Here is a 27,622-nt window from a genome sequence, read left to right as displayed (position 1 = left end):
CCACTTGGTAACATTGGAAATAGAAGCTGTAAACACAACACTGACATATCATCTTTTAAGTTGATATAGCAACCTTTGTGAGTTTTTTTTTTTTCTACACCTCCAGCAAATATTGGAAAAAATTAACATTCATTTTAAGTCTTGTTTCTGCCGCTTAATGAATACAAGGCCAATATTCACTCTCCTTTTAACACTATTTTTGGTCTCCATCAGCTCTAGAGGGAAATGTCTACCTGTTTAGCTGCGACACGTTACACCATGTTCACTAGTTAGTTGTTAACCTTGTCCATCTGCCATTTGGTGCTGGGTAGGTAGCTTTTGAGCTACTTCACTGAAAAGTGCTCCCTTGCTACTTCACTGGGAAACAATGCTGATGAGTAGCTACAGTCGGACTGAATCAAAAACACAAAAACTGCGGGCCATGAAACCAAAACAATGAGGTGCAAGATGTTCAAATTCTCTGCAGAGTTGATGGCAAATATGTAGTTGTGTGATAATTATCTGTGGTTTTATCACTACTGGCGCCACCTTTCACATACATGTAGATATTTGAGCCTTTGTTTATATGAAAATAATGATTATAGCAGCTTTTAATATCAGGCATGCACTGATAATTTACACATGATTACTTTAGGATACACTCTGACACACAAACAATCTTCACTTCATCCTGCATTTTTTCTTCTCACTTTTTCTTCCTCTGTCTCACACAAAGCTTAATCCTCTTGCTAATAAAGCTTTTGCCAGTTCTGTATTTTATATGCTATTGCTCTGCACAACCATGATAGAATAACACTGGGTTCACAAACTGCAATTTCACACCACAGTCAGCAGCTATGCACTAAAGAATATGCGCTTAGACCAACAGAGACAGGCACTGTGTTATGTTTCGCATATGGTGGACAAAACAGCATTAAAATCCTCCCACTCCTTAGAAATCTGAATGAGAAGATCCATGACCAAAAGCTTTTGAGGGGATTTACATGTAACACAGTGTGGAAATGGACTCATATCAAATATGATAGTGATTCCAGGCTAAAAACAGGGAGGACAAATGTAAAAATTTCCCAATAGAAAAATCCATGACATAAAAAAAAAAAAAAGAGAAGAAATTGGTTGGTAATCAAAACAAAGCAATTTGACTTTCGGCACAACATCCAAGCTATCCAATGTAGGAAATGAAATGTGTCCAATAGCCCTAAACTCATGACCTAGGTCATTATTGTTGTTCAATGTAATGACCTGGATCAATACTTGGGTATTGGCTGGCAGCACTCAAAATTGCAACCTGTAAAATGAAAGTGTATTACAGTGTCCCTTGCGTGAGACGACTGTGTGTTGCAGTTGTGTTTTCATGGTTATTCCATCAAAGGCGGTCGCACTCACCAGCTCTCTCTTCTCCACCTCAAACCAGCGCGAGATGCCTGGAAGACTCTGAACCAGAGTCAGTGTCGTCCTCTCCACCCACAGGCTCTGCAGAAACACATGATGCACTTGTGAGTAACGGCCGAATAGCTTTACATGTTTAAAAAAAAAAAAAAAAAAAAATCCATAGTACCTACTTTTTCATAATGCACACACGCACTCTATCTCTGGCAGGCGGCACACAATTTAATTACCGCTACATAGTATGAGGAAAACATGTTGAGTGCACCTACTGCCAAACACCCACTTTTAGGTGTAGGTCGGATGTCATGTCTTATATCTCATAACATCATTCATGCTCCTCCACTTCCCCTGTCAGCCAACATGCTTGTCAATATGCCAACATCCCACAAGGTCATTCTGACAGCACGTAAACTAAGGAAACTGTGGCAGTGACTGCAGGCAATTAACATAAGAGAATGCACTACAGTGGAGCAGCTACAGTAACGTTATACTGTATTGGAAACACATCAAGAAACATGAGGACTGGAAAGGAGTCAAAGGATAACTGTCATTTTTATGTACTGTACTTTTAATACCAACTTGTGATCTTTTGCAGATGGTGCCAAAACAATCAATCAACAACACTTTTGATAATCAGTTAAAAGTTAAAGTTATTCATAAAGAAAAAAAATGTGAACGATTTTAGGATTTCTTTTTACCTAAAAAATGAATCGATTAGTGGTTTCAGCTCTAAGACATTCCCTCCAACATTCACTTCAGATTCTCAAATATTAGGATCTGCTGTTCTGTTTACAATCTTTAGTAAACTGAATGACTTTGGGAACGGTTTGACAGATGCGGTAGAGGTTGTTGTGCTACATCGGGGTCTGGTATGTGTATTTTTCACAGTCTTTTGACAGATTCATTGATTTATCGAGAAAAGAGGGTGGCAAAGAAAAAAATTTCTTAGCTTTTTCTTGAGCTGTTTTTGTCATATTTCTCATTTATTCAAAAGGTCAAGAAAGTACTCTTGCACTCAATATAAAAACCTCCAACAATTTAATTGATAATGACATTAAAGACCATTTTCGTTATAGATTAAGCTGCCAATTATTTTTTTGACTGATCGATAAGCTGTTGGATCTCTAAAATGTCAGAAAATTGAGAAAACTATCTCCTAAACCCCAAGGTGATTTCGTCAGATGACTTGTTTTATCTAACCACCAGTCAAATACCTGTAGATATTCAGTTTACTATCACATGAGACAAAAAATTGCAGCAAACCCTCACAATTGATAAGCTGGAATAAGTAAATGTGAATTTCTGCTTTAAAAAGGACAAAATAGTTTATGATCAACTAATCAACTAACAGTTAACTGTTGGTTGCAGCCTCATGTCTTGATCTCTGTCATAAATTATTCTAATTTCTTTATTTACTCATCTTAACACTACATCATTTATTTTATTCTAAATGAGGCTAATATGGTGAAAGGTGAAATATCATTGTACTATCGTATTGTTTGATCACTATAAGGACATTAGTTTTCTGTTGAGTGTACCTTCATTTTAGTTTGGAAGTGTCTTGCTCAAGGACACTCCAGCAGAGCAGATGAGTGCTGACGTGTTGCATTGATCCATTGTCCTAAGGTTGAAGAAGGGTCTTTTTTTCTCACTACACAACCCTGCTGCCCTTTATTGATTTTGGACTTTTTAAGGCCAATAAACCCACCTGAACACCATGAGTATTACAGTTTAAGAGCAGGAAGTTGAAAGGAAAAACTGACAGAAATAAAAGTCTTGACCTTTCTGCAAACTTTTTTTTAGCGGATAGAAACTGAATTATTTTGAATTTTGGAAACAGCTTTCTTTACTTCTTTATTATGACAACTCGTACCATATCCGTGCGGGTGCATACTCTTGTCGCCATGCAAAAGTTTATCAAGCGGATTATTCCCACCTGAGGACCAGAGATATGCAGCACTGATGGAAATGTGATATAATGATTAAAGTTGGCCAAATGGCCTTGATGGAACCGAGATGAAATGACTGTGTGTGTATATGTGTGTATTAATACTGAATATTTATGAGCCTAATAGCAGGGTATCCGTGGTGTGGGTGTGTGTGTATTATGTGTTTAGCGTGTGTGCATGCGTGTGGCTGTGAAGACTTCATTTGTGCAGAGCTGTATGCAGCACAGACTGGTACCAGAGTTTTTGAGTATAATTAGTGATTCAGGAGTCATGATGAATAAAACATTTGCTACACACAGACTAATACCTGGGTGCAGGTTCAAACTATCACTACCTACACAGGCTTAAAATCAATGAACAAGCCAGGGAAGGAAGTAAATTAAGCTGTTTCACATCGCTTTGCAGTGACAAAATACTAACGATCACAAATGTATCATTTTAATTCCTGAAATATTTCATTGCACAACATTTTGCAGCTACTCCACAAGCAGTCACCAGCCCTGAGTTCATTTTTTTAAAGGTTGAGTTTCATATCTCATAAATGAGTGATTTTTTTGGGGTGAAAAAAGGGACGAAATGATACAGATGACGGGAAACGTCTACGTGACATTGTCCTCTCCTTTGTACGTGTGCTTCAAGTGTCAGTGGCTGTCTTTATTCATCTGCCTTTCTAGTGAATTTTCTCTTTTTTTCACCCTTACCTTGAACTCATTCTCCTTGTCTTTGGTGCCCTTGTGAAAAGGCCGGTCATATCTGAACCTCCAGATGTGATTGAACTTGTAGAAGCTTTTGATGTTGTCAGGCACTCCGTCTCTCTGCAGCACATCCTGACTCTCCGGGATTGGAGTTACGGCGTAGATCTGCAGGTCTGGAAGCACCGGAAGTTAAGGAAAGAGCGAGAGAGAGTGACAAGGGAAAGCACTACAGACAAAAGCAGACAACAAGTCTTCAGTGACCTGAGAGAACATGGGAACTCGCAGATACAATTACACATATGACAGGGACAGACACACACACAGGCGGGGGTTTGCAGGATGGTTAAGTGTGTGTCTCTGTGCACTGCAAGATATGTATTGTGTTTGTGTGTGCACTATTAATACCTGAATACGAGAAAAACTTTACAGAAAAACAAAAAAGCAAAAAAAATAAAACAACAGACAGCGAAGAAGACTTGTCAGCATGAGCAGTGGAGGAGGACAGAGCAGCAGGATCTAGTGTTTTCCTGCATTGCTTAGCCTCATCATGAGCAACTCCGGCAACTTTACCAGGGAAATACGAGTTAGGACAACTAACATACATATATTCATATGCATGAGTGTTTGCGACAAGGATATACAGATGGGTGAGCGGTCTGAGAAAGACGAGGATATACAGATGGGTGAGCGATCTGAGAAAGACGAGGATATACAGATGGGTGAGCGATCTGAGAAAGACGAGGATATACAGCTGGGTGAGCGATCTGAGAGAGACTCTGTTGATTAGCATTATGTGAGAATAACACAGCAGTGTGCTAATTTATTCAGACAACCACTGACGTACACAAAGCAAGCACGTCACATGCACACCTAAGAGTATTATGAAAAGGACAGACAGAACAACTTAAACATGTCTCTCTGTCCTCCGTATTTCAATGTTGGTCTCAAGAGTCGTTTTGTCATTATGTCACTGAATCTCTGCCCCCTCCCCCGCCCCCCTCTATATAGGCCAACAGTTGTCTCACACATTAGTGTGAATTATTAAAAACGCTCCCATATTGTATGGATGAATTTTAAGGCTGCATGGAAATGAAGAGTACAGCTCTCCATGTGAGTCAGTGACTTGATGTATGTACAATAAGGGACAACGTTTGGTTTTAGAAATAAATAAACAAACAAAAAAAACAAAAAAAGCAAAGTGTGTGAAAGCTATTTCCCACATTTACACTTTTAAATACAGTGTATTTACGTCATATCTGTCTTTGTGAATTCCATAACAATGATGGTCATACAAAAAAATTGGGAAGACTATCTAAATCACTATCATTAATGCTGTGCCTCTACTTTAAAATTATATTCTTAATTTCATATGGTAAATAATATTGTAGTAGCACTTGGATTGATATTCTATTATAGCCTGTTCAATCAAAACACATGTACATTCAAATATTGTTGTTGTTTTTTTGACCAAAAAACATACAAGGCTTAAGAGCTATTTTTGACCCTGAGTATTGTTTGCAGCAATCCACCAGTCAGAGGTGAGGGTGGCCAGTATGTAGCCTCACAGCCGAAATCCAGGTCAAAATATAATACTCACTGCTCTTTTAAAGCTTATTTCAATGTAAATACGTCAGGCAACCCAGAAGTCAACACTCAGCCCTTGCGTTTAAGCATATGCATGACAATAGAGTGTTTGTGCTTTTGTTGTATGAGATTATGTACACTGCATGTTGCCTAATATGCAGTACAATATGTTTGTGTGCATTCCTGTAAATGGGGCTTCGATAATGACAAGAGATTGTGAGAGGAAAAGCGAGGCACTGTGCGTGCCTCATTACAGGCAAGTCTGTATATGTAAACACAAAGCATGCTGCGTGTTTAATATGTATGTTTACTGTGTTGTTATCAATTTGTATGCATTTCCACTCATTTGACTTGTAAAAGCTCATCGTGGATGCATTTCTCCACACTTGTGGGAATGAATTTTGCATTTGCCTCTTTCTATAGGATACATTGTGCATCTGCCTGGTATATGGTCTGGTCCGGCTGGTTGACGTGCTGCATGGCGATGGCGTGGGGGAACTCGTTGAGCATCCGCTGCTGGAAAGCTTCCAGCCTCTCGTAGTCATGGCCGCGGCACACAAACTCCTTATTCTGCAGAGGGGGTGGGGGGGTAGGGGGGTGGCAGAGGACAGCGCAGAGTTAGCTTGACATCTAGTGGTTGCACACTGCAACTGCAACCTCATCTGCAAACTCTACGAAGGACAGAGCCTGTTACATCATTAAATGGCAGTGAATAAGAGTTGCTGAATGTCACCTCACACTGGAGGAGTCTTATATAAGAAAAGTTAATTCTTCCTGCAGGTCTATTTCTTCAATGGAGAGGGTGAACATATTACTCTGTCCCACTTGCTATTCATGTCAAAGAGGGAATATGGAGATTACTTTACCCGTAAGAAGAAAGGGAACTTTTTTCCATAGAAACCAACTCTGAAGAATTCGGGTTCTAGCCTTTGCTGGTCCATGATCTTGTCATAGAGAGAGGCCTCCATCATCTAGCAAGGAAGACAATAGTAGGATTACATCAAAACATTATGTAACAAAACAGCTCAAAACTGCAGATTAACATGAATATAATCACGTGGTTAAAGCGAGACTCCACAACAAAAACACTCCATCTTCAGGAAGTGTCTCTGAAGTTTGTTTGTTGTTGAAAACTCACCCTCATCTTGCTCAGGTTCCTGTAGTCGTAGTAAGACTCATACTGGTCAGCCAGCTCTCTGCACAGGATGATTCCATTTTCCCAACACTGAAAACATTAAAATCACACAAACACACACTTATTCACCCTCATGTCCACAGTGTTACCAGAGACCCTTGCCCTGCATTGGCACTGCTAAAACCACTTTGCCTCCACTGGATGGCACTGGCGAGTCAACAATATAAGGAGTCAAATATGCCCCCCCCTCATGCAGGTACATGCAGCACCTAGCCATCTTGCTAATGAAATGAAAAGCTTTCCTTCCCTGCTGCCTTGTAATCGGTGTGCGGCAGCACCGGCAGATGGGATAGCTCATGAATGTGAGGGAAAATTGGACAACGAGTAACAAGGGAGCTGTTGTAATGATTCCATAGAACTATGTTATTTCATCGGGGATCTGATGCTTTTTCTGGGCAGGTAGGGGGGAGGGGGGTTGTAATTTTGGAAGGTTTCCATAATGCCACTTTTCCCTGAGAGTGTAGAACAATAGCAAAGGTAGTGACGATAAAGAGACAAAATCAGAAGAGATGCGTTGCAGGAGGAAGAAAGAAAAAATGTATTTCTTCAGTAACAGAAGCAAAACGAAGCCTGGGAACCCCCTCACGCTGCTGCATCCTGAATCACCTGAGCTCTGTTTAAAGCTGCCAAGACTCACTGTGCTTTAGCTGCTAAAACCAGCACCACCAATGCGTGTCACGCTTCGCCCGCCGGTCTTGCCGTCATCATCTCCCACAATATTTCTGAGGAAAGAATGGTGTAGGATATTGTGGGAAGATATGGTTCCTGCTTTAATTACAGCCGCCAGTGTTTCATCTGATTAAACCGAGGCGGTGTTGATGCCTCGAGCCGCCGCCACAGTTCACGACAGGTAGAAATTAAATGTCTGACCGCAAGTGACGTATTTTTTATTGCTATATGCAGCTTACAGCTCTGATCTCCTCTTTAGAGGGGATTTCATTTCATGTGAATGCCATCACGTCTCCACTAAATAAGTGGAGAACTCCAGTTCTGTCATCTTCTATCCTGCTGCGGCTGCATTTAGCTGAACTGAGCGTTAATGTTGAATAGACTTGTTCACGCTTATTATGCTGAAATCCAAGTATTTATGGATAACATGTATTTATTCTAAATGAATCATTAATTATATGGATGTGCGTCTTTTGCAATTCCATGAATTAGACATACCTCTATATTTCAACATTTTAGAATATGCATGAGTGGCTGACAAAGTAATCTCAATGAGACTGTAGCTTCAAAATGGCGTGGTACATTCCCTGGCATTAAGCAGTGTTAAGAAGCTGCTATTAGAGCTCATATGAACAGTTTTTCTGTGTTGCTATTACTAAAAACAGAGTTTGTTTAACTGGCTTTCCCCATAGAAAACGGGTCTGCATGCAACAGTCAGCATGAAAGCACCCCAGCAGTGTACAGAGATGTGTGTCGCAGCTCACCTTCCCCCTGTCAAAGTTTTGGACGATAGTGAGATGCAGATACTCCTTCCTTTGCCACTCGCTCTGCATGGGGTAGTTGAGGAACTCTCTGAGCGGCCTGTCTGACCACTCCAACAACTCATCATACAGCAACAGGGTGTAAGACGCCTCTGTGACACACACAAACACACGCAGACTAAACAGTGAGGAGATCATGTACCTCTAAATGCAGCAGTCGGTACGTTTTTAAGAAACCAGGAAGGATTCAGTGTCTCCATGAGTCATCTTTGAAGTTGTGACTCATGGGAGCAGATCAGAACAGTAACACTCACACGTACTGTATGTTCAGGTCATTTCCTTTACACGTACCTGTGTAGTTTTGTGCTTTCAAGTGCAGGTCGTACAGTTTGTGAATGTAACGGATGTACATCTCCTCTTTGTTCAACTCCGTTTTGTAGAAGTTCTGACAGGAGCAGTGGGCGGTTTGAGGATGATTCAGGACAAAAAGACATCACAAGAGAGACAGAGAGAGAGAGAGAGAGAGAGAGAGAGAAAGGGAGAAGATTATGAAAATTATACAGGGTTTATAGATGCAAATGAGGACAAAAAGTGACAGGTTGTTCCATGGTGGAGGTGCAACAGTATATTTCAGCTGCTGATTAGCAGTGACTTCTGATCCGCCTGCCTACACACTCTCTGCTGCTCTTACAGATGGGCGCAGTTACATAAGGGAAACTTTGCAGGCAAAAGGACTGACAGTAGTGGTGATACAAAATAATCAACTAATCAAAATGTAAAATAGTTTGAGATATGAAGTATATCATATTTCTATTTTAACAAATTCTTAATCAATAAATTAATCAATAAAAATGGTTACTATAATATATTTTTGTCTCCTTAAGCCATTGCTATGTTTTAGCTAGCTTTAACTTGAAAACAAAATGCTAATATCAAAGCTAGAGACATTTTTAGAACTATGCTTATTCACTGTCTTGCCGAGTTATATTGACTAACACCACTCTCATATCTGTCTGTTAAGTATGAAGCTATAGGAGAGGGTTAGCTTAGCGTTAAAAAAAAAAAAATCAGCCAATCAGCACCTAAATGTTGTATTACACCTTGAATATCTTCCCTGGGAGCAGTGACAGAAAACCAGAGGAGACTCCAGGTTTTTACACTTCAGTCTTTATACAGATTAAACAAATGTGATTTAACATTTTATTAGTGAGCTTTAAGGATGAATGTGGAATTTTTTTTTCCCTTTTATAAACCTGTTTCCACACTTTAAGCTAAGCTAACTGTCTATTGGTACAGCTACATATTTGACACAAATGACTGTGGTATCAATCCATCTCATCAAAACCTTTTGCCCCATCATTTCATTGATTTAATCATTTTCGACACAGCTCTGCATTACACTGGACCCTAAAATTCTAGTATTAACTTTCAACTGGTCATTAAGATACGTTAAGTCAGGAATCCTGTCGAAGATCTGGTTTTAGAAAACTCTTCTAAAAAGACCACAGACACAAGGAGTAACTGCTACTCACCAGCAAACTGACCGTACATCCAATCTTTTTACCATCCACTTCTCCCAGTTTCATACAATCCCTATGACAGAAACATAAGGCATAAGACATGTGCCGTGATGAATAGGGAGAAGGCATGTATCACCGTGTGTTTTCCAAGTGTACGTGCGCACTCTCACCTATAGTCCAGCAATCTCTCCATTAAGCGAGTGACGGTAGCGATCAGAGAGATCCCACTCTCCCTCCAGGTCTCTCTCTCAATCTTCTTCAGCAGGCTGGAGGACAAATGAGGAGAGACAGAACAAGACAGAGACGTGAAGACCAAAAGAGACAGGATGTGAAAGGGAGCAAATGGGGAAGGAAAGGTGATTTGGGGAAAAAAAGAAAGAAGAAATTACTAAGAAAGAAAAGGAAGCGAAGCAAAGAGGAAATCAATCCCAGTCACACCAGGGTCACCTATGCTTGCTGGCCTGCCTGTGAAATTTAACAAAACAAAATACCCAAAAGTGGCTAAAAAATTCACAATACCTGATTGACTGTTTTGCCACTGAAAATTTTGTTTGCTTATCTCAACAGAGCTTTTAAAGAACACAAACACATCACAGCCAAAATGCTGCAGTTGATTTTTGGCTGAAGTTAACGTCCCCCCCCTGTTCCCCCCTCACACAGACGACACTAAGAGAACAAAGAGGAGAGCGTCTTACCTAGGGTACGGACCAAACAGAGGAATTCTACTCCAGGCGGGAAGCATAGGCGGAATAAATTAATATTAATACGATTAATATCAGCCCACACTCACACAGGTTAGTTTGGGGGTTAGTGGAGTTAGTAGGAGGAAAATAAATTAAGAAACTAAATTAAACTAAAACTAAGAAAAAGCAATAAATTAACTTAGCAAGAACTCATGAACTCAACTAGACTCATAAAAATAAACATAAAACTAAATTGTAATGTGTATTCAGGCTGAATTAATTATTGGCAATTTAACAATAGTGAATCTTAATGCATGATTACTTAACACTACACAATATAGATTAGTTATAGACACATAGATTTAATTATATGCAGTTACATTATTTTCTTTAATATTTCACATATAAAGATGGTGCAAAGATAATGAATGACTATGAAAGACAAAAGGGACAATTACAGTAGATGCATATTGATAAAGTACTTTGATTCACATATGTGATACTAGGGGAGACGCACAGTACGTATATCAATCAGAAACATGACTTCATTTCATGGGGTAATGTTATTAGACGCTAAGTCGAAATGTAGGAGTTCAGTTTTTTCAAGTCCAAATATAGTAGTTCATAGTGACAGGGGACATAAAAATATGAACAGGCACAGAACCACAAAAGAAGCAGAGATATACACATACACACACCAACACAAACACGCACACACGCTGGCGTTAGCACATACACTAAGCATGCTGGAGCACAGACCTGGAAACACGAGGACAGAGTGGACTGGCCATGGGGGGGGTGTGAGTGAAGATGAAGGTGACACACTTACCTCTGATTATTATTTCATCAATCTATTCTGTGACAACACTTGGAAATAACAAGCTACCCAGGGCTTACCCTTTCATACTAATAAAAGGTCTACTTAAAGGATTTGTTCAATTTCAAAAAACACTTTCCTCATATGCAACATATTCTGTAATCAATCTAACACCTTAATACATTAAACAGTTTTTTTTTTGCTTTTTTAATTCAGGTAAAGGAGGGCTTCTCTGAGCAGTAACGCTGTCATCTGTGCTCTTTGCTTTTCAGGGTTAAAAGCCCATTTTCAAAAGCAGAATACTTGGGACACATCCACCTGCAGATAAAAAAGGCTATTTCCAGAGGGAAACGACCTGTGAGATGCAGCCCACGCAGGCATTTTCCTGATGAGGTCTTGCGTGGGTCGTATCATTTGGATCATTAAACTCCATAAACAGCTATTTTGTCTGTCAGTAGAAGTGTCCTGGTATCCTGAGCTGGCCTCCGCCCAAGCAAATTAGTTTAGGCCTCTGTTGTGATTTTATTGTTAAGCCGTTTGAGCTCCTGAGTGGCTCCATGGGCCAAATTACACGACATTCTGCCACGTGAGCCCCATCCCCTTTTAAGTAAATATGCACCCATACACCCCTCATCTCCATGTCTTCTGCCTCTACTGCTGTTCCTTTCTCTCACTCACATGCTGTTGAAGAGCTCCCTGTATGTCTCATCTCCTTTGCCCTCAGACATCAGGCTGTCCAGCTTGTCAATCAGCTTGGCCTCCACCTGTGAGAAGAAAAAGCATTTACATCTCAAAGAGGCTGCCAGTTCAAGCAACACTGATAAAAATGACTGGGAGGAAAAGGCAGCACGAATGGTGTAGGGGCTTAAAATTGAACAGTGTGTGAGATCAAATCATATCACGTCACGTCAAAGTCAGTCGTTTGTCACAAGATTCTGTCGGAGGAATAGCTTTAGACATGTTTTTTTAGTTTTATTTAATCCTGCCCAAGACTGAAAGCTGATTTAATCTCGTGATTAAATATCAGTTTCGGGCTTCTAACAGCTGTGCACCTGTTTGAAATTGCCACTGCGTCTCTGCTCCCAGTCCATCATGTCATGGAAGATGGGGATCATGACATTCCTCAGATCAGGCTGAGGCACCAGCGTCACCTCCAAGAATGGACCGATCATTGCTGGGATGAAGTTCAACTTGTGTTCCCCTGAAAGAGAGACAGAGGTCCGTGCAGAGGTTAGGCTCTCACTTTATCCCTGAACACAACGTATTGTTTATGTCAGAGGCAATTTGGCCTGCTCTGGAAAGCAGCCTTCCTTTCTTCAAAAACTACAACCACAACAAAAGCTGCTCTGGTAATTTGGTTTAAGTGTGTTGCACTCTCAGCAAATTATAAAACACAGTATTTTCATAAACTAAATAATCACCTTGCATATATTTAAATTGATTACTGTGAGTGGAAAGACTTTGCCGTTCATACTGACATCAAATAAAGCAAAAAGAAAAATGAAGTGACTTCAAAATGCACTTCGAATTGTGCAAAAACCCACTTGAATACACCGGAAATTATTATGAAAATTGTATAAATCCATCACAAATGCAGAACAGAACAAAAGCATCCAAACAAAGCAGAGTGAGGCATGGAGCTGGTTGCCATGGTGACATCATTTTTGGCATTAAAAAAAAGAAGAAAGGGTGAGAGTTTTTTTTTAGTTCCCATCAGCTGAAGTTCAAAGAAACAGAGAGTTTATTTGCCTTTACGTTCTCTGATGTTTGTGTGTCACACAGATTTCAGGAACAATTTTATATCGCTAAAGGCGTAAATAAAGAAAGATTTTCCAGCTTGTTGTTATAGGCTTGTGAGAGACACCTGCTGCTGGACTGGAAGACAAGACAGTTGCTTTTACAGTACTTTGTTGGCAGCACCACTCAGAATAAGTCCGATATCACTACAGAAGTAGTGATATCGGAGCAAGACAGTCCATGTGAACCACGTTTATCATCCATCCATTTTCTACCGCTTATCCTCTAGTAGGGTCGCGGGGGGGGCTGGAGCCTATCCCAGCATCCTTTCGGGCGAGAGGCAGGGTACACCCTGGACAGGTCGCCAGTCCATCGCAGGGCACACAGAGACAAACAACCATTCACTCTCACATTCATACCTATGGTCAATTTTGGAGTAACCAATTAGCCTAGTCCCCATTTGCATGTCTTTGGACTGTGGGAGGAAGCCGGAGTACCCGGAGAGAACCCACACAAGCACAGGGAGAACATGCAAACTCCACACAGAAAGACCCCGCGTCCGAGCCGGGACTCGAACCCAGAACCTTCTTGCTGTGAGGCGACAGCACTAACCACTGCACCACCGTGCCGCCTCACGTTTATCATCTTACCTAAATTCTGCCACATGCTGAAGATCTCACAGCCCATCATCACCCTCATGTCTCCATACCTGCATGATCAAATATCATGGTTAGAAATATGCGCGCTGGCTGTAGTGAAGATGAACTGAACAGCACGTTAAGTAGTCATTATACTGTGTGTGACCTACAGTACACTGTGTGCGCGTGCAAGCGTGTGGCTGTTTTTAGGTTTGACAGAGAGTAGGAGCAGGATAGGATGCTTGTTGCCCTAACACGTGTGTGTATGTGTGTGTGTATGTGTGTGTGTATGTGTGTGTGTGTGTGCACTTACTTTTCCAGTATCTTCTTCCTCTTGGAGGGAGAGAAGGACTCCAGTTGAAGACAGGGTTGGTTGATGAATATTACTGACAGATAGAAATACGAGTCCCACACCTGAAAATGGAAGCAAAAATAGCTTCTTGTCAATCGTAACTAACTTAAGTTTTCATGAATTCAAGCAAAAGAAAAAAAAACAGGATAATTCCCCACTTGTATCCAGCATTTCAGTGTGTTGTGGTATATACTAAACAACAACTGTTACAGTAAATTATTTGTTTTGCATTCTTTAACTGTGTGTGTGTGTGTGTGTGTGTGTGTGTGTGTGTGTGTGTGTGTGTATGTATTGAAACTATGAATAGGAGATGTGTATCTATAGCATCACAGAGGGAAGAACAGACTAAAATTAATTAATTAACCTCTTTTTTTGTTGATGTTTCTTCTTTCTTCTGCCTCTGTCTGTTTTTTGTTCTTTGGCATTCAGCTTATTTTCTTGTCTGCCCGAAGCTTTTGACTAATGGTGTTATCTCTGTTTTATGTCTGCGTATCTGTGAAGTGTGACGTACAAAAATAATTTCTAATAAGTATCTGCCTGTGTGTCAGTATGTGTGTGAGTGTTTTTTAGAAGTGAGGTCGTTTGATACTCGGGGAGTTTTGAAGCACTGTGGCATTGTTTAGTTCTCCACACAGACAGACACATCTGCAGACTGCTAAATTTCTCCTACCTTGTACTCAAACTTGTCATTGAGGAAGTTTTTCCTCAGAGCGTCAGAAAGGTAGAGGACAGTCGTGATGATGACACTAAAAGAGCAAGAGAAAGAAAGCGTGCAGGAGGTGGAGAGGGTTATTATGTCACCTTGGAGGAAAATGAATCACCGTGAACAATTCACGTATTATTCAAACAGCCCTCTTGAAGAGTAATGGTGCGGAGGTGAATTAGCGTTGAAGTGCCGTATTACTGAAACACATACAAACCCCAAGGGAAAACCAAAAACACAAAAAGGAGCTCCTTCGTTATGAGTTGAAGTTATTAAGCTCCAGTTTTCTGAATTTGACTATAAAGACTTAAATCTGTGATATCATCCACAGACTGGTGCTTTCCACTCAAAATACCAAGGTCTGTACGACTGTGTGGATACAAGCGTTTTCATTGACCTTTATGTATCACACTATCTATGCACCGCATTCGATGGTGTCCTCCAGAGTGGCACAGTACATTAGCCTTGGATTCACTCTCATTTTTAATGACAGCACCACATCAAAAATCCCTTTTACTTATCTGTGTTCTCATGGCTTTGTGGTCTAAAAATCATACCATGTAACAGCCCTTGTGTATTCTAACTGAAAACATTGTTTATCATTGCCCTGACTGTATTTCCACTTCTACCTGTTGTAACTTTTGTTTACTTTCTTCCTTCTCTCATCTGTGTCTGTGTGTGCTCCTTCATGTGTTTGATCTTACTTGTTGGTGACCAATCGCATGACAGTCCAGTCTTTAGAAAACATCTCTGGTCGGATTAGGATCCTGAACACTGTGAAGATCTGTAGCAGGAAGTCCTGGAACAAACACAGTCGACATGGTGTCACTGGAAACTCAAAAGCAAAAATGTCAAGTTTGTGCAGTACTTTAAATCACAGTCTTTACTGCTGTCTCTCTCCATGGTTCTGAAATATTCAATATCAAGCTCTGTGCGTGTCACTCCCTTGTTCACTATTCCTTTCATGAAAAAAACTCAATAGGGCAGAAGTTTTTAGACTCTGGACACTTGTTCATTGAAAGGTTTTGTGTTGCATACCTGTAACTCATGAGAAGAATACTATTGTGCAATATCCTGCAACAACTCAAGTACATTCTCTGGACACTACATTTCCACTGTGGGAATATTTGAGAGGACATCTGCATAAATTTTACATGTATTATTCAGACACTCAGCTTCAGTGACATTTAGCTCAGTCATCTCTCTAGTATGAACAAACTGCATGATATCAGTGTCTCAGTGGTACTGAAACAATGAAATCCATTGTCTCTCAGTCTAGATCAGTTTCAATTTAACCACACATTTAATTTAACCACACAAAGGAGATCAAATGTATCATTTTTATTCTATTTTTTCTAGTACAGTCGATCATTAAAATTACACTTACTGAATATACAAATACTTAGCTCATTGTCAGACGTAATGTGTTGCAGTGAACTTCATAACTACACTGTGTCATGTGACTAAACCACAATGTTCTCATATTCACATTTAAGAGTCAAATTATGATAGAATGAGACTGTAAAGAGCTAAACAGAACATTACAAGGAGAAACTCTGTTTCTATGAGCACTTTACAAGCCCAGTGTCAATCAGTCCAGACACTTACTTTGGACAGTTGTGTTAAAATTACTAAAATTAAACAATGAAAATTGTCCTTCTTGAATAAGTGCTCTCAAGCTAACAGGAGCACATTACCTTTCTATTGTTTCTGACATTCAGCCAATTGATATTTCTCACTGGAGGGACTTGTGACCTCATTTACTTTCTCTGTCTCTTCTTCTGTGTTCCTGTCTCTCTGCTCTTCTTCATGTACCCTGTGCACATTTGTGAATGTGCACTGGTTAGCATGCAGACACATAAGTCTACGCATACAACATACAAACATATGTGCACGCGTGTGTCTAGTGCTTTAAGCGAGTCACATTGAAGGTGGAGAGTTTTTGAAAACTGAAAGTGGATGAGAAAGAGAGACAGAGAAGCAGAGAGAGAGAGCAAACTCAAAGAGTGAAGTAGGAAGAGAAACAATAAAAATAGAGATGTTGCACACACAAATAAACAAGACAATAAAATACAAAAAAACATAGATATGGAAATTCTTCCTTCACTCATTACTAATATGGAAAAACATATACTTATATATGTATGGGCACAGACTGTAAACACTGAAGACCTGGCTCAGACCAAGTAATGACATGTATAGTAATGTTGGCAGAAAGAGAAGTATCTGAAAAATGGTGTCAGTGTAAGCTTACCTCTGATCTTGCATTGCAATTGGCCAACAGATGCTTAAATGAACTCCGACAAATTAGTACCACTCTGCTTTATCCACCTAGCAAAGGATGTCAGCTTCAACATATCCAGTGTTATCAGATCCCACTGGGATAAAATTAATTATCACAATTAGCTTTTAACATACCGCTGTGTCTGTGATCAGACGTGACATAGAGGCCACATTATTGGCATTCTCCATCTATCCGTAGTCTTTCTTTTAGGTCAGATTCACACACAGACACATGGGGAGAGTGTGAGAGTGTTGCCACAGATAGATTTCGAGGGAGAGAGAGAGAGAGAGAGTTGGATGCGGCGATCTTACCCTCAGGTCGTCTTTGCTGCTGAAGGCCTGCAGCAGCTGCTGGTAGTGTCTGTCGTTCATCTGTCGCAGGAGTGCCAACAAACACGCCACAAACTCTCCCTGGTAGAACAACACACACACACACGCATCCACGCATCCACGCACCCACGCACGCACGCACGCACGCACGCACGCACGCACGCACGCACGCACACACACACGAAAAGGGAAAGTTTGTAAGGTCATTATCATTAATGCTATGAAAAAAAAAAAAGCCATAATCTACACGATTAAAACAGTTGTCCTAAACCTAGAAATACTGCTACTAAGATGCAAATGGAATTTGTAATCATGTTAAGTTATGTATGGGTCCATGTATTATTATGGTTCAAAACATTTAAGCAGAGAGCAGTCTATTTGTAATAAAACTGTAATTAGGTTATGATATATAGTATGGTATTCACTGCAGGGGGATCAGAATAATTATCAAGCCTCTTTTCCTTTCCTTTCACGTGGATTAGAAATTAGAAAAAGTTTGGAAAAGACACATGTGATGCTTATGCATAGGATGGTCCTGTGTATCAGTTACTACAGGAAATGGAAAAGAACTTGTTTTATCAAATTAAGAGAATGCCCTTTATTAGCCTCTACTGGCAACCAGTAAGAGATGTAGAACTCGATTACAAGCGACCCTCCACCCTTCCTCCAGTCTCCATCATCCCACAATGATGATGATGTTGTCATCATTATCCACTTCACCATTCCCCTTTCATGCTGTGTTGTTTGGTAAATCTTAATTATTGCAATTAATGTTAATAATGTTTGTGGAATTATAGTCGCCACAGCAGCAACCCAATTTAAAAATCTATAATTACTCTTGCACATTTTGTTAAGTCCCAAAAAATTTACAGTAGTAAGCACACACATACAGTGACATCCTGGAACTGTAGTCTCATGGCAGTGCCAGCAGACTGGGGCCGGTTGCTAATTTCCAAGATGGTCCTCAGTAGAACTCCCAGCAGGCTCTCCACAATTAGCTCCACCTCCTCCGACACTACAGGCTCCTACAGGACGGAGAAAACGCACACACACACACACACTTCACCTTCACAGCGTATTCACATATACAGAGGAAAAGAGAGATTTTGCCAAAATGTGACACTCACATGTCAGGGCGATCCTTGACATTCACACGACACATTCCTTCATTTCTTTCCTAAAGTTACACGAATGCTTCCTGAAAGCTATCTCGACTAATTAGCATTCCACTTGCATTTTTCTGGCAGCACAACCTTGAACCATGATCGACGGCTGACGTCATTCTGCCTCTGAGCCAAACTCTGCTCCTGTCACCCTATAATCTTACCTTCAATGCAGTTTTAATGAGTGTTGAAGTAGTGAGTGTGGACACTTATAAGAAGTTTCAAGGCTAAGTGCAAGATTTTCGAACTATAATATTCACATTAAAAGGGGAGAATGGAAAAGAATAAAAGGAAGTAGAATACAAAGGGTAAGAGACAGTTAAAGATTAAAAGCATCTCAAATAGAGTGGAGGATAAACTGGTGTGTGTGTGTGTGTGTGAGAGAGAGAGTTTGTGTGTGTGTAAGTGTGATTGTATGTGCGCATCTCCCTCTAGTCTCTACCCCTGACAAGACAGGCAGGTCTTGGACAGAGCGATAATGAGAAGGAGCTTCAGACTGGCACATTGGCTGCCACTGCTGTCACTTCCCTTTAGATGTGGTGCCACTCTGTGTGTGTGTGTGTGTGTGTGTGTGTGTGTGTGTGTGTGTGTGTGTGTGTGTGTGTGTGTGTGTGTATTGTCTGCGTGTTTGTGTCCTGCTGGATGCCTGTACCACTAGCTGCCCCTCTGGCAGAGAATAGTGCAAACCAGGCAACCTGAGCTGCTACACACACACACACACACACACACACACACAAAAATCAGACAAACACATACACGCACAGTAGTTCGAAGTGACTGCCACTCCGACAATGCCCATTACTAAATTGATGGTTCTCATTACTGGACTGCACGGCTGCCAATGTCCCTGTTACCAAGACTAATTGACCATATACACACAACAAAACAATCTGCTGTTGCAAAGTATTGGCGAGGAAATTGCTCTAAGACTAATTCTTCAAGCTTTGACTCGCTTTAAAGTTTTTTTCTAGTCATTATGACGGCAAATCTCTAGTGAAACCAAGAATTCACATACTGTCACATGGTCATGTCATTAAGAATGAAGTGGGAGATCAATTTGTTGAAGCTGAGTTCTACTCCTAGAGCTTAAAGGCACAGATCAACTTTTTGGTAAAAACAAATCCTTTTCTTTCCAAGAGTCAAATGAGAAGTCATTTCTGGACGCTCAGGATATACAAGTTACTTGAGCTTACTGAGCTTTAGGAGGTGTTGGAACAGGGATTTTGTTATTATTGACACTGTTTCTCATCTTTGTGCAAAGCTAAGCTAACTGGCTCCTAGCAGTAGATTATTCTTTATCCTCTCATCCAACTCTTGGCAAGAAGGTGAATATGTGAATTTCCCAAAATGTCAAACTACTCTTTCGAGGCCGAGGCAGGCTGGTATAGCGGCAGCCGCTTGTTGCTGTAATACTCACTGCTGTGCCAGTCTCCTCCTTCTTGATGAGGGACAGCATGCTGGTGAGGATGCGGGCGCACATGACCAGGTCCTTCTGCTCCTGCATGTGGGCCTGGAGGACACGGAGCACCACTGGCAACAGGATGCACCGTGATTCTACAACACACACACACACACACACACACACACACACACACACGCACACGCACACGCACACGCACATGCACACGCACACGCACAGTGGGCTGTCAGGCATCAAAGACATACTGGTGTATAGAAAAACACCAAAAGGTAAAATGAAAATGAATAAAATTTTGAAAATTTGCATTCGTTTTTTGTAATGCCATGTGTTGTTTTGCTTTCATGAGCACCCTGTGTTTCTTAAATGTAATTAAATGTAACTAAACGTAATTCTTTGTGTGAAATGAATGTGATTTGCATGAGGGATGTTTATCTTGTTACATGTAGCCTTTGGGAGAAGGCTGGAAATAAAACAGACACAGTAATTTGTCTCAGTGCACAGTCTTTATTAAGCACAATTTAATGACATGGAGTTATGTGCACTGTAGGGTAACAATTAGCCAAGGTGTGTTCTCCAATGAGTGTAATGCAGGAGTGCACATCCGTACAGTATAATGTGGATAAACAGCCTGTGTGTACAAGCTACAAGACAAACATACAAAGTCTCACTGATCATTGTCTGTATTTTGTGGATGAATCTAGTTGTTCAAATCTGTTTGTTTCCCTCTGTGCTGTTTATTTTTCCTCTGTGTTCATAATCTCTACGCAAGCCTTTTTATATTGATGATATTTGTTCACAAACGTTTTTCTGTGTTGGGCTTTCAGTGTGTTCACAAGCCTCAGTTATGTGTGCATATGAAAGTGTACATAAACTGTGCATCTGTACGTGTCAGCACGTCTTTACCTGGGTTAATGTAAAGCTGGCTTTCCACAGTTTTGGCAATGCACTGGAGTTTGACAGCCTCCAGGGGGCAGTCAGCGTGGACAGTGGTGGGCAGGCTGCCCAGCGTCTCCCTGACGAAGCCAGCCACCTCCCGCACAGTGAAGATCTTCAAAAGCTCACCATAAACTGCTGGAAATGTCCGCAGGAACATCGCCTAGGCAGAGAGGGTTCACAAGTTAAAACAGGTGGACGCTAAATCAAACAGACGCAGTGAATCTATCATTGTCTTTTTTTTTCCCCTCTAAGACTGGAACTACTTTGTTGATACTCGCAAATTATGCTAAACAGGGCATTCCACAGTATGAATGAAGGATTTATATGGTCAAGCACCATATAAATCCAGTAATTTCAATACATTCTCCACTAAATCAGCATCATATTTTACTACACTATACACTATAAAGGAACCTCGTTCTCATGGTGATGTGGAGGTCCTGGGCAAAGCTCAGTAATAACAAATGGTGTTCTGTACCTTCATATTGTCAAATATATGTATTATATGTATATTTAAATATATGAGCACAGATGTTGGGAAAACAAAAGTAAATTTTTACTATTATGCTATGAATCGCTGGCCCCGGACTGGATTTGGTTGGAACCCATGGAAAGTCATGGATTTTATGGATTAAACTAAAGGACTGCTCCAGTGGGACTGCTGTCTGTCGCTGTTTGTAGCTCTCTGTCTGATGCTCTTTCTTCCTGTCAAGTTCTGTCAGATTCTCGCTACACCACTGAAAAATGAATTTTAGTAAAATCTAAAATCTCATTTTTTATTTACCTACTCTCATTTTTCGAGGATAGAAGCTGTTTTTGACTAAAGGTTGGTTTAAATGGAGTAACAAGAAGTTTTATAGCGCTGCGACTTTTTAAAGGCTCCTGATGGAAATTGCCAATTCTGAGAGTTTCTCAACTGTTGTGGGGTCTAGACTGACAGACAGGGCCCCTAGACAGAATTCATGGTGACTGTCGCTTGACAAGAGATCCGGCTATAGAGGTTATAATACGCCCTCTGAGCAGCACTACGTCTTCAGGCCAGATTGGATGCTGCAGTGAGTCGCTATCAGACAGTGACGTAACAGGGTGGGGCTAGCTGGTTAGCACAATAACTTCAGTAGAAGAAAAGACGTGATAGAGACAAGAGTTACATTGGTGTAGCTTTCCACCTCTGGAGACAGCTCTCCAGACAAGCGAGTAAAGGAATGAAGTTTGATGCTGAACTCACAACATATCTTCTAGACTGGTAAGTAAACAGCTGTTAATGCTAACGTTAGCTATGTAGCAATTGTAAAATTTACAAATATCTCCTTTAAATATGTTCTACTTACGTGACTTATCAATAACCATTTCAAGCTCCCTCAATCAAAAATAAAAATGTATTGAAAAGAATTTAATGGAGAAGAAAAAGTAAACTCTCTAATTGATCTGATACGTGGTGTATTTGGAAGTGAAAAACAGAGAAGTCTGAGAACTCCTGTGTTTATTGTTCATGGGGACCGGTTGTTCCCCAAGTAAAATGCAATCTGTGCAGAAATTCTTATTGACATTCAAATTATAAATTAAATAATATTCAGGGAGTGGTCTGGCAACACACAGTCTCTAGTATTGACGGGAGAACATCATCCTCATTGCTCAACACATCAGATATTAGGTCATCCTGTGATGTAAACTACAACACACCTGACATTATGAGATATATATATATATATATATATATATATATATGTGTGTGTGTCAAATTATGCGTACATGGCTTTGCTGTTTATGTGTATTTACTTGTGTGTTTTGACCAGTGTGTGCCACATGTCGCAGATTAACTGGGATTAGCATTAGCCTGACCCACGTCCTCCCACAGCTATTGTTGTGTCGAGAATACAGATTAGTCGAGATCAGAAGTCAGTGGAGGGATGACACGGAGCTTTACAGACCGCATGGAGAGGGCACCATTGAAGTAGCTAATGTAACACTAATAATCTCATTCTCATAGCTTCAAAGTGAGGTGAAATTATTACGAAGTCACTGAGAAGTGACTGGAGGGCTTCAAACAAGACTGCTGGTTTTAATAGCTCAACTCTTTCTGTTAGTCTCTTGAGGACTTTGTTATAATTGTTCAAATGAGGTGTGAAAAGAAAACCTGAAGGGGTAATAAACCTGGTGAGAACTATTTTTCTTTAATTGTAGGGCAAAACAAGGTTCACATGGGGGAGGCGAACATCAAGGAAATACAGGACAGAAATTCCTGTCAAGCTTAGGTGATTTCATACACACACACACACACACACACACACACACACACACACACACACACACACACACACACACACACACTATACCTTTTAAGATTGCATGTTTCTAATTGATTAAAGAAAAAGAGACCAATGAAAATACAGAAGAGTCAAACAAGGAAAGGGATGAGGAAGAAGAGAAGGACAAATAGGCAAAACAGAGAGATGGAAAAGGAGAAGATAATGAGATACAGCACAACACAAACAGACTCAGAGACACACACAGGTAATGTAGAGACAAAAATACAGGAATTTCTCTCAAGTGGTTTAAAAAAATAAAAATAAGACACCACAAACAACCACACAAGCAGCTGTTCCTGGTGTGTAATTAGGATTATCTTTGGCATCTTCAGCTTGTTTGTTTAGGTCTCGTTTGAAATCAGTGAAGGCGGCTGCCCTGCTGTGCACACCTCCCACCGGAAAAAGGAGAAGCTGCCACAGTAATTCCTATTCCGACTCCAGACCCTCTGGTAGCATGAAATTCAATTACAGCCAATTTCTCACCTATCACAACTACATTAACAGGAGTCCTCCAGAATGAAAACATAATGTGGTGCGAATGTGCCAACAGGCACACAGACACGCAGAGATGCATAAAAGCACAGAGGAACCGAGACATGTTTGTGCTTTCAAACACAAATACAGACACACATACCTGCGTTTGTGCGACGGGACTGGTGCCTTTGTTTTCCTGCGAGAGGAAGAAGCGGATGGACATGAAGAGCTCGTGGATGCAGACTCTGAACTCCTCCTCGTTCTGGCCTCCTGTGGCCAATGAGAAGAGCCGGCGAGATTGGATAATGTACTTGAAGATGTACTCGCTGGCCTGGAGGACAGAAGGAACAATCATTTATCAGTTGTTGGGAAATTAAAAAGCCAAGTCAGACTTCCCTTCAAGGGAAAACAGTCAAAGAACTATGTGATATTAAACTTTGCTCTGATGTATTCAATCCAAATTTTTATGACTCAATTTAACAGAGAGCTAAAAGCGGTGCACACATTTGGCCAACAACTTTGATAATCAAGTCATCATTTGTTTTGGCGGTCAGACAAAATAAATAATCTGAAGATGTCATTTTGGGCTATTGGAGCTTGTAATGGCCATTTTATATGATTTTCTTACATTTTATTTACTATACATAGTATAAGTATTTGTAGCCCTAGTTTTTTTTTTTTTTTTATTAAAAAAGGTAAAATAACCACTTTTTAACAAAACAATGATCAAGATCATTTAACTAAATTATATAAAGATTCACATGTTGGTTCAAAACTGAACTTGTCAAAGAAGGTGTTCAAAAAAGTCTAATAAAAGACATTCTACACAACACTTGCTGTGCATCAGTTATTTATTATTTACTACGTGACATAGGAACATTTACTTCTGCTGCAGAATCTGTTCCGTTAATGATAAATGGGAAACTGCAATACAGAAGCCTCATGTGTTTCTCTGATGGCGCATCTGCATGAGTCATTTGAATAATGTGATATGGATTCCCAACACCAGAGGCACTGCATTTCTGCTGATTAAAATTGCATGCAGCATAATAGACAGAGGAGGGGAGTAATGAATGGTGGCGTGACACACTCGCTGCTGATTAGCAGGGACGGCTGAGAGAGGCAGCACGTTTGTTTGTTTGTATTTCTGGATGCATCTGTTTTGATGGTGTAGTGGTGTGCGTGTGTGTACATCACGTGATTGTGTGTCTATACAGACAGCCGCATGTGGGAGTGTGTGGTATGAAAATATCGCTCCGTCTGCCTTTGTGTGCGTATCCTTTGTGTGTGCACACGTGTGATACCCAGTGCCTCACCTTGAGCACCTGCTGTATGTGATCCTGATGCTCTGCGTCAACAATGCGGTCCACGTACCACTTCAGCACTTTGATCAGGTCCCTAGAGGAGACGCACATATACACACACACACTATCACCATTTGGCTCTAACAACATCACACATAGTCGCTCCCACTGGATTTGGCAAATATAGATGAGGCAATGCAGCATTTTAAAATGAAATACTTTCCATCAAACACTGTCTCGATCCATTTCTGAGAAAACTCTGCCACTCATTTGCCAATATTTCAAGTATAGATGATTTAAATGTTATAATTGGGAGTAATGATCATAGGATGACTAGCAAATCCAATAAAAATCCCTTATTGCATTTTTAAAAGGAAACTCTTTAAATCTAGTCGAGGGGCATCCTTTTCATTCAGCAGTGAGCTGGTGACAGAGCCAATGTCTTCTCATTCTAATCAGGACAAGATGACGTCTTTGTTCCCTGATAAGAACTTGAGATAGTTACAATTAAGGTGTGACACTTTTAATGAAACAATATCACAGGTAAGAGAGTTGAAAGCAGATGGATGTGGCAGCAGCATCCTCAGTGTGCACAAGTACAGTAGGAGAAGAAAAAAGAGACAGCACCAGCACGGTATCTTTGCAGGTACAGAGAGTGTGAAGAAGACAGCCGGTGAGAACAGCAGGTGGTGAATTTGTGTGTATGTGTGTGTATGCGTGTGCTAGACGAGAGGAGAAAGGAGGAGTTTAAAAAAAAAAAAAAAAAAAAACAGCACAATTTTATAGTTCACTTTTCATCCGCCAGGTGGCGCCATAACCATTTCATTCACACTTACATTGTGACTAAAATCAAAGCCCAGAGCTGAGCAGATCTGCCTCTCAGCACTGACGCAGGCTGGCCTCTATGACTGCCTCTGATCTGACACTTCATTACAATACAATTTAGGCTGCAACGTTGTGCGCTCAAGGCGCTGCCTGAGCCTTGAACAGCCACATTTGCAGAAGTGAAGGCTGAAATATCATCGTCACACACCTGTAGGACAAAGCTCCGGCAAAGTGGCTCTCGATGTAGGTGTCCATGACTGGTTTGAAGTGCTGGAATTTGCTGTCCTGGAGAAGGTTGATTATATGGACCTAGACATAAACAAAGACATATTATAACAAATAGAGAACACTACTGTCTGTGTGACCCTTTTTAACCCCATTAAATACAGTTTTTCCCCTTAAGAATCTTATGACAACACCATTTCAACAGATGGATACATTTCCTGAACGTATTTGATTCTTTGACAACTTCAGGATCTCCACTACCAATTCAAATAAAGTTCTGTGTGTTTGAACAATGTTGAGCTACACAGGTTCAACTAACCTGAGCTAGTGTAAGATTCAGATGAGATTTAATGGAGAATAAAATAAAATAAAAAAAATAGCGATATTTTTCAGATAGTTATTATTATATGAATCTTCACCTTGAAATAAATCTCTAACAGGAAATCTATGGCGAGGAAGTAAAATGTTGTCAAATTGCACTCTAAAGACACACATCATTGTGCAACACAACCAATCTGTTTACTTTGATTTCATGGCCAACAGAAAAAAGAGATAAAATATATCAAATATAAAAGATAAGAGGAAAAGTATTGAAAAATTTTGATATTTGAAAATACAGATTTATAAGAATATAACGATAATAACCAAGGTAAAAAGTGGTTGCACATATGACTCCATGTTTCCCTCGTGTGTAGGTTTGTTGCACTGAATTTATCCGAACCACAGAAGATAAGTCCACTTGTCAGACTTGTTGGATTGATCTCAAAACCACAAAAAGGAAACTTGATGAGTGCACTGGCTCGCTCTACCTTTTCACCATTGATAACGCCACGCCGAGCGGAGAAAGTGTGTTCATGTTTCAGTGTGAGACTGATGGGGCGAGCAGGAGAGAGACACACACAGAGGCAGACAGAAAGAGAGAGAGGGGGAGAGAGATCGATTCCCGGCCTCGCTCTATCAGCGCAGTGCAGCATGACCGGGGTGAGATTGGTTCAGCGAGCTCTGAAGCGTTACATCACCAGATCTTTCACCAACGGTTAGTTTGTGTTTCTGTTTTTTCCGCATTTGACTCAAACAATTTGAGATTGCGCTTGACACACGACAAAAATAGGAAACAGAAAATACACAACGATGCATGGATATGAGCAGACCATTAGGACCACGTACTCACCAGTGAATCGAACACCTTCAGCCCATATCTCTGAGAGCTTTCATCCAGAATACCAAAAAGAGTGTCCAGGGTGTCCTGCAGAAACTGGTGAAGGCAGAAGGACAAAAGGGATTTTGTACAAACTGGCACAGAGCTGATGTATCAAATTAACTTTTCAAGGTTTCAGTTTTTGAATATCCTCAGCCTGTCGACATGAAATCAAAAACGTGTGGACTGAAATCAAACCAGAAACAATCAATACTATGAATGCCAGGATAGCAAGAGCAATCCAAAGCTGAGTGTGGTCCTACTTTGACAATCTCCGAGCCATCGATCTCCTTCAGCTTAGTGAGGCTGTCGTTGATCCTTTCGGGGTGGGCTCTCCACTTCAACAGGTCCAGCATATCACCTGGAGGAAGACAAAGAGAGTGCGACACAGGGATAAGCGTAGGAGATACAAAAAGCAGGAAGTGACCGACAGAAGACGTAAAGACACATCTCGTTTGTTTGT

The 27,622-nt window shown here is 40.6% G+C and overlaps 1 protein-coding gene across 3 annotated transcripts in view; it reads right to left on the bottom strand.

Moving 5' to 3' along the window:
• The window catches only part of dock4b (dedicator of cytokinesis 4b), a 115,730-nt gene that overhangs the window by 19,553 nt on the left and 68,555 nt on the right, over positions 1-27,622 (bottom strand). For 2 of the 3 annotated variants that reach the window (XM_087177067.1, XM_087177068.1), the window contains exons 18-41: positions 27,423-27,520; positions 27,133-27,216; positions 25,945-26,045; positions 24,924-25,005; positions 23,768-23,938; positions 20,792-20,984; positions 19,886-20,022; positions 18,196-18,330; positions 17,288-17,386; positions 15,397-15,491; positions 14,660-14,735; positions 13,951-14,051; positions 13,650-13,708; positions 12,315-12,463; positions 11,941-12,026; positions 9,933-10,028; positions 9,775-9,835; positions 8,594-8,687; positions 8,246-8,394; positions 6,756-6,842; positions 6,484-6,588; positions 6,046-6,187; positions 4,040-4,206; positions 1,387-1,473 (exon numbers count right to left, since the gene is read on the bottom strand). In XM_087177067.1, coding sequence (XP_087033193.1) covers positions 1,387-1,473; positions 4,040-4,206; positions 6,046-6,187; positions 6,484-6,588; positions 6,756-6,842; positions 8,246-8,394; positions 8,594-8,687; positions 9,775-9,835; positions 9,933-10,028; positions 11,941-12,026; positions 12,315-12,463; positions 13,650-13,708; positions 13,951-14,051; positions 14,660-14,735; positions 15,397-15,491; positions 17,288-17,386; positions 18,196-18,330; positions 19,886-20,022; positions 20,792-20,984; positions 23,768-23,938; positions 24,924-25,005; positions 25,945-26,045; positions 27,133-27,216; positions 27,423-27,520 — 2,654 coding nt within the window. Of the gene's footprint in view, positions 1-1,386; positions 1,474-4,039; positions 4,207-6,045; positions 6,188-6,483; positions 6,589-6,755; positions 6,843-8,245; positions 8,395-8,593; positions 8,688-9,774; positions 9,836-9,932; positions 10,029-10,457; positions 10,485-11,940; positions 12,027-12,314; positions 12,464-13,649; positions 13,709-13,950; positions 14,052-14,659; positions 14,736-15,396; positions 15,492-17,287; positions 17,387-18,195; positions 18,331-19,885; positions 20,023-20,791; positions 20,985-23,767; positions 23,939-24,923; positions 25,006-25,944; positions 26,046-27,132; positions 27,217-27,422; positions 27,521-27,622 lie in introns of all 3 variants that reach the window. The other variant, XM_023417978.2, reaches the window with a different exon arrangement.

Source organism: Seriola lalandi, unplaced genomic scaffold (assembly GCF_002814215.2).
Source record: "Seriola lalandi dorsalis isolate HSWRI2012SDOR001 ecotype SW California unplaced genomic scaffold, Sedor1 jcf7180002054579, whole genome shotgun sequence".
Lineage (NCBI taxonomy): Eukaryota > Metazoa > Chordata > Actinopteri > Carangiformes > Carangidae > Seriola > Seriola lalandi.
Note: the sequence above shows the minus strand (reverse complement) of the source record. Positions and strands in the feature narration are given on the sequence as shown.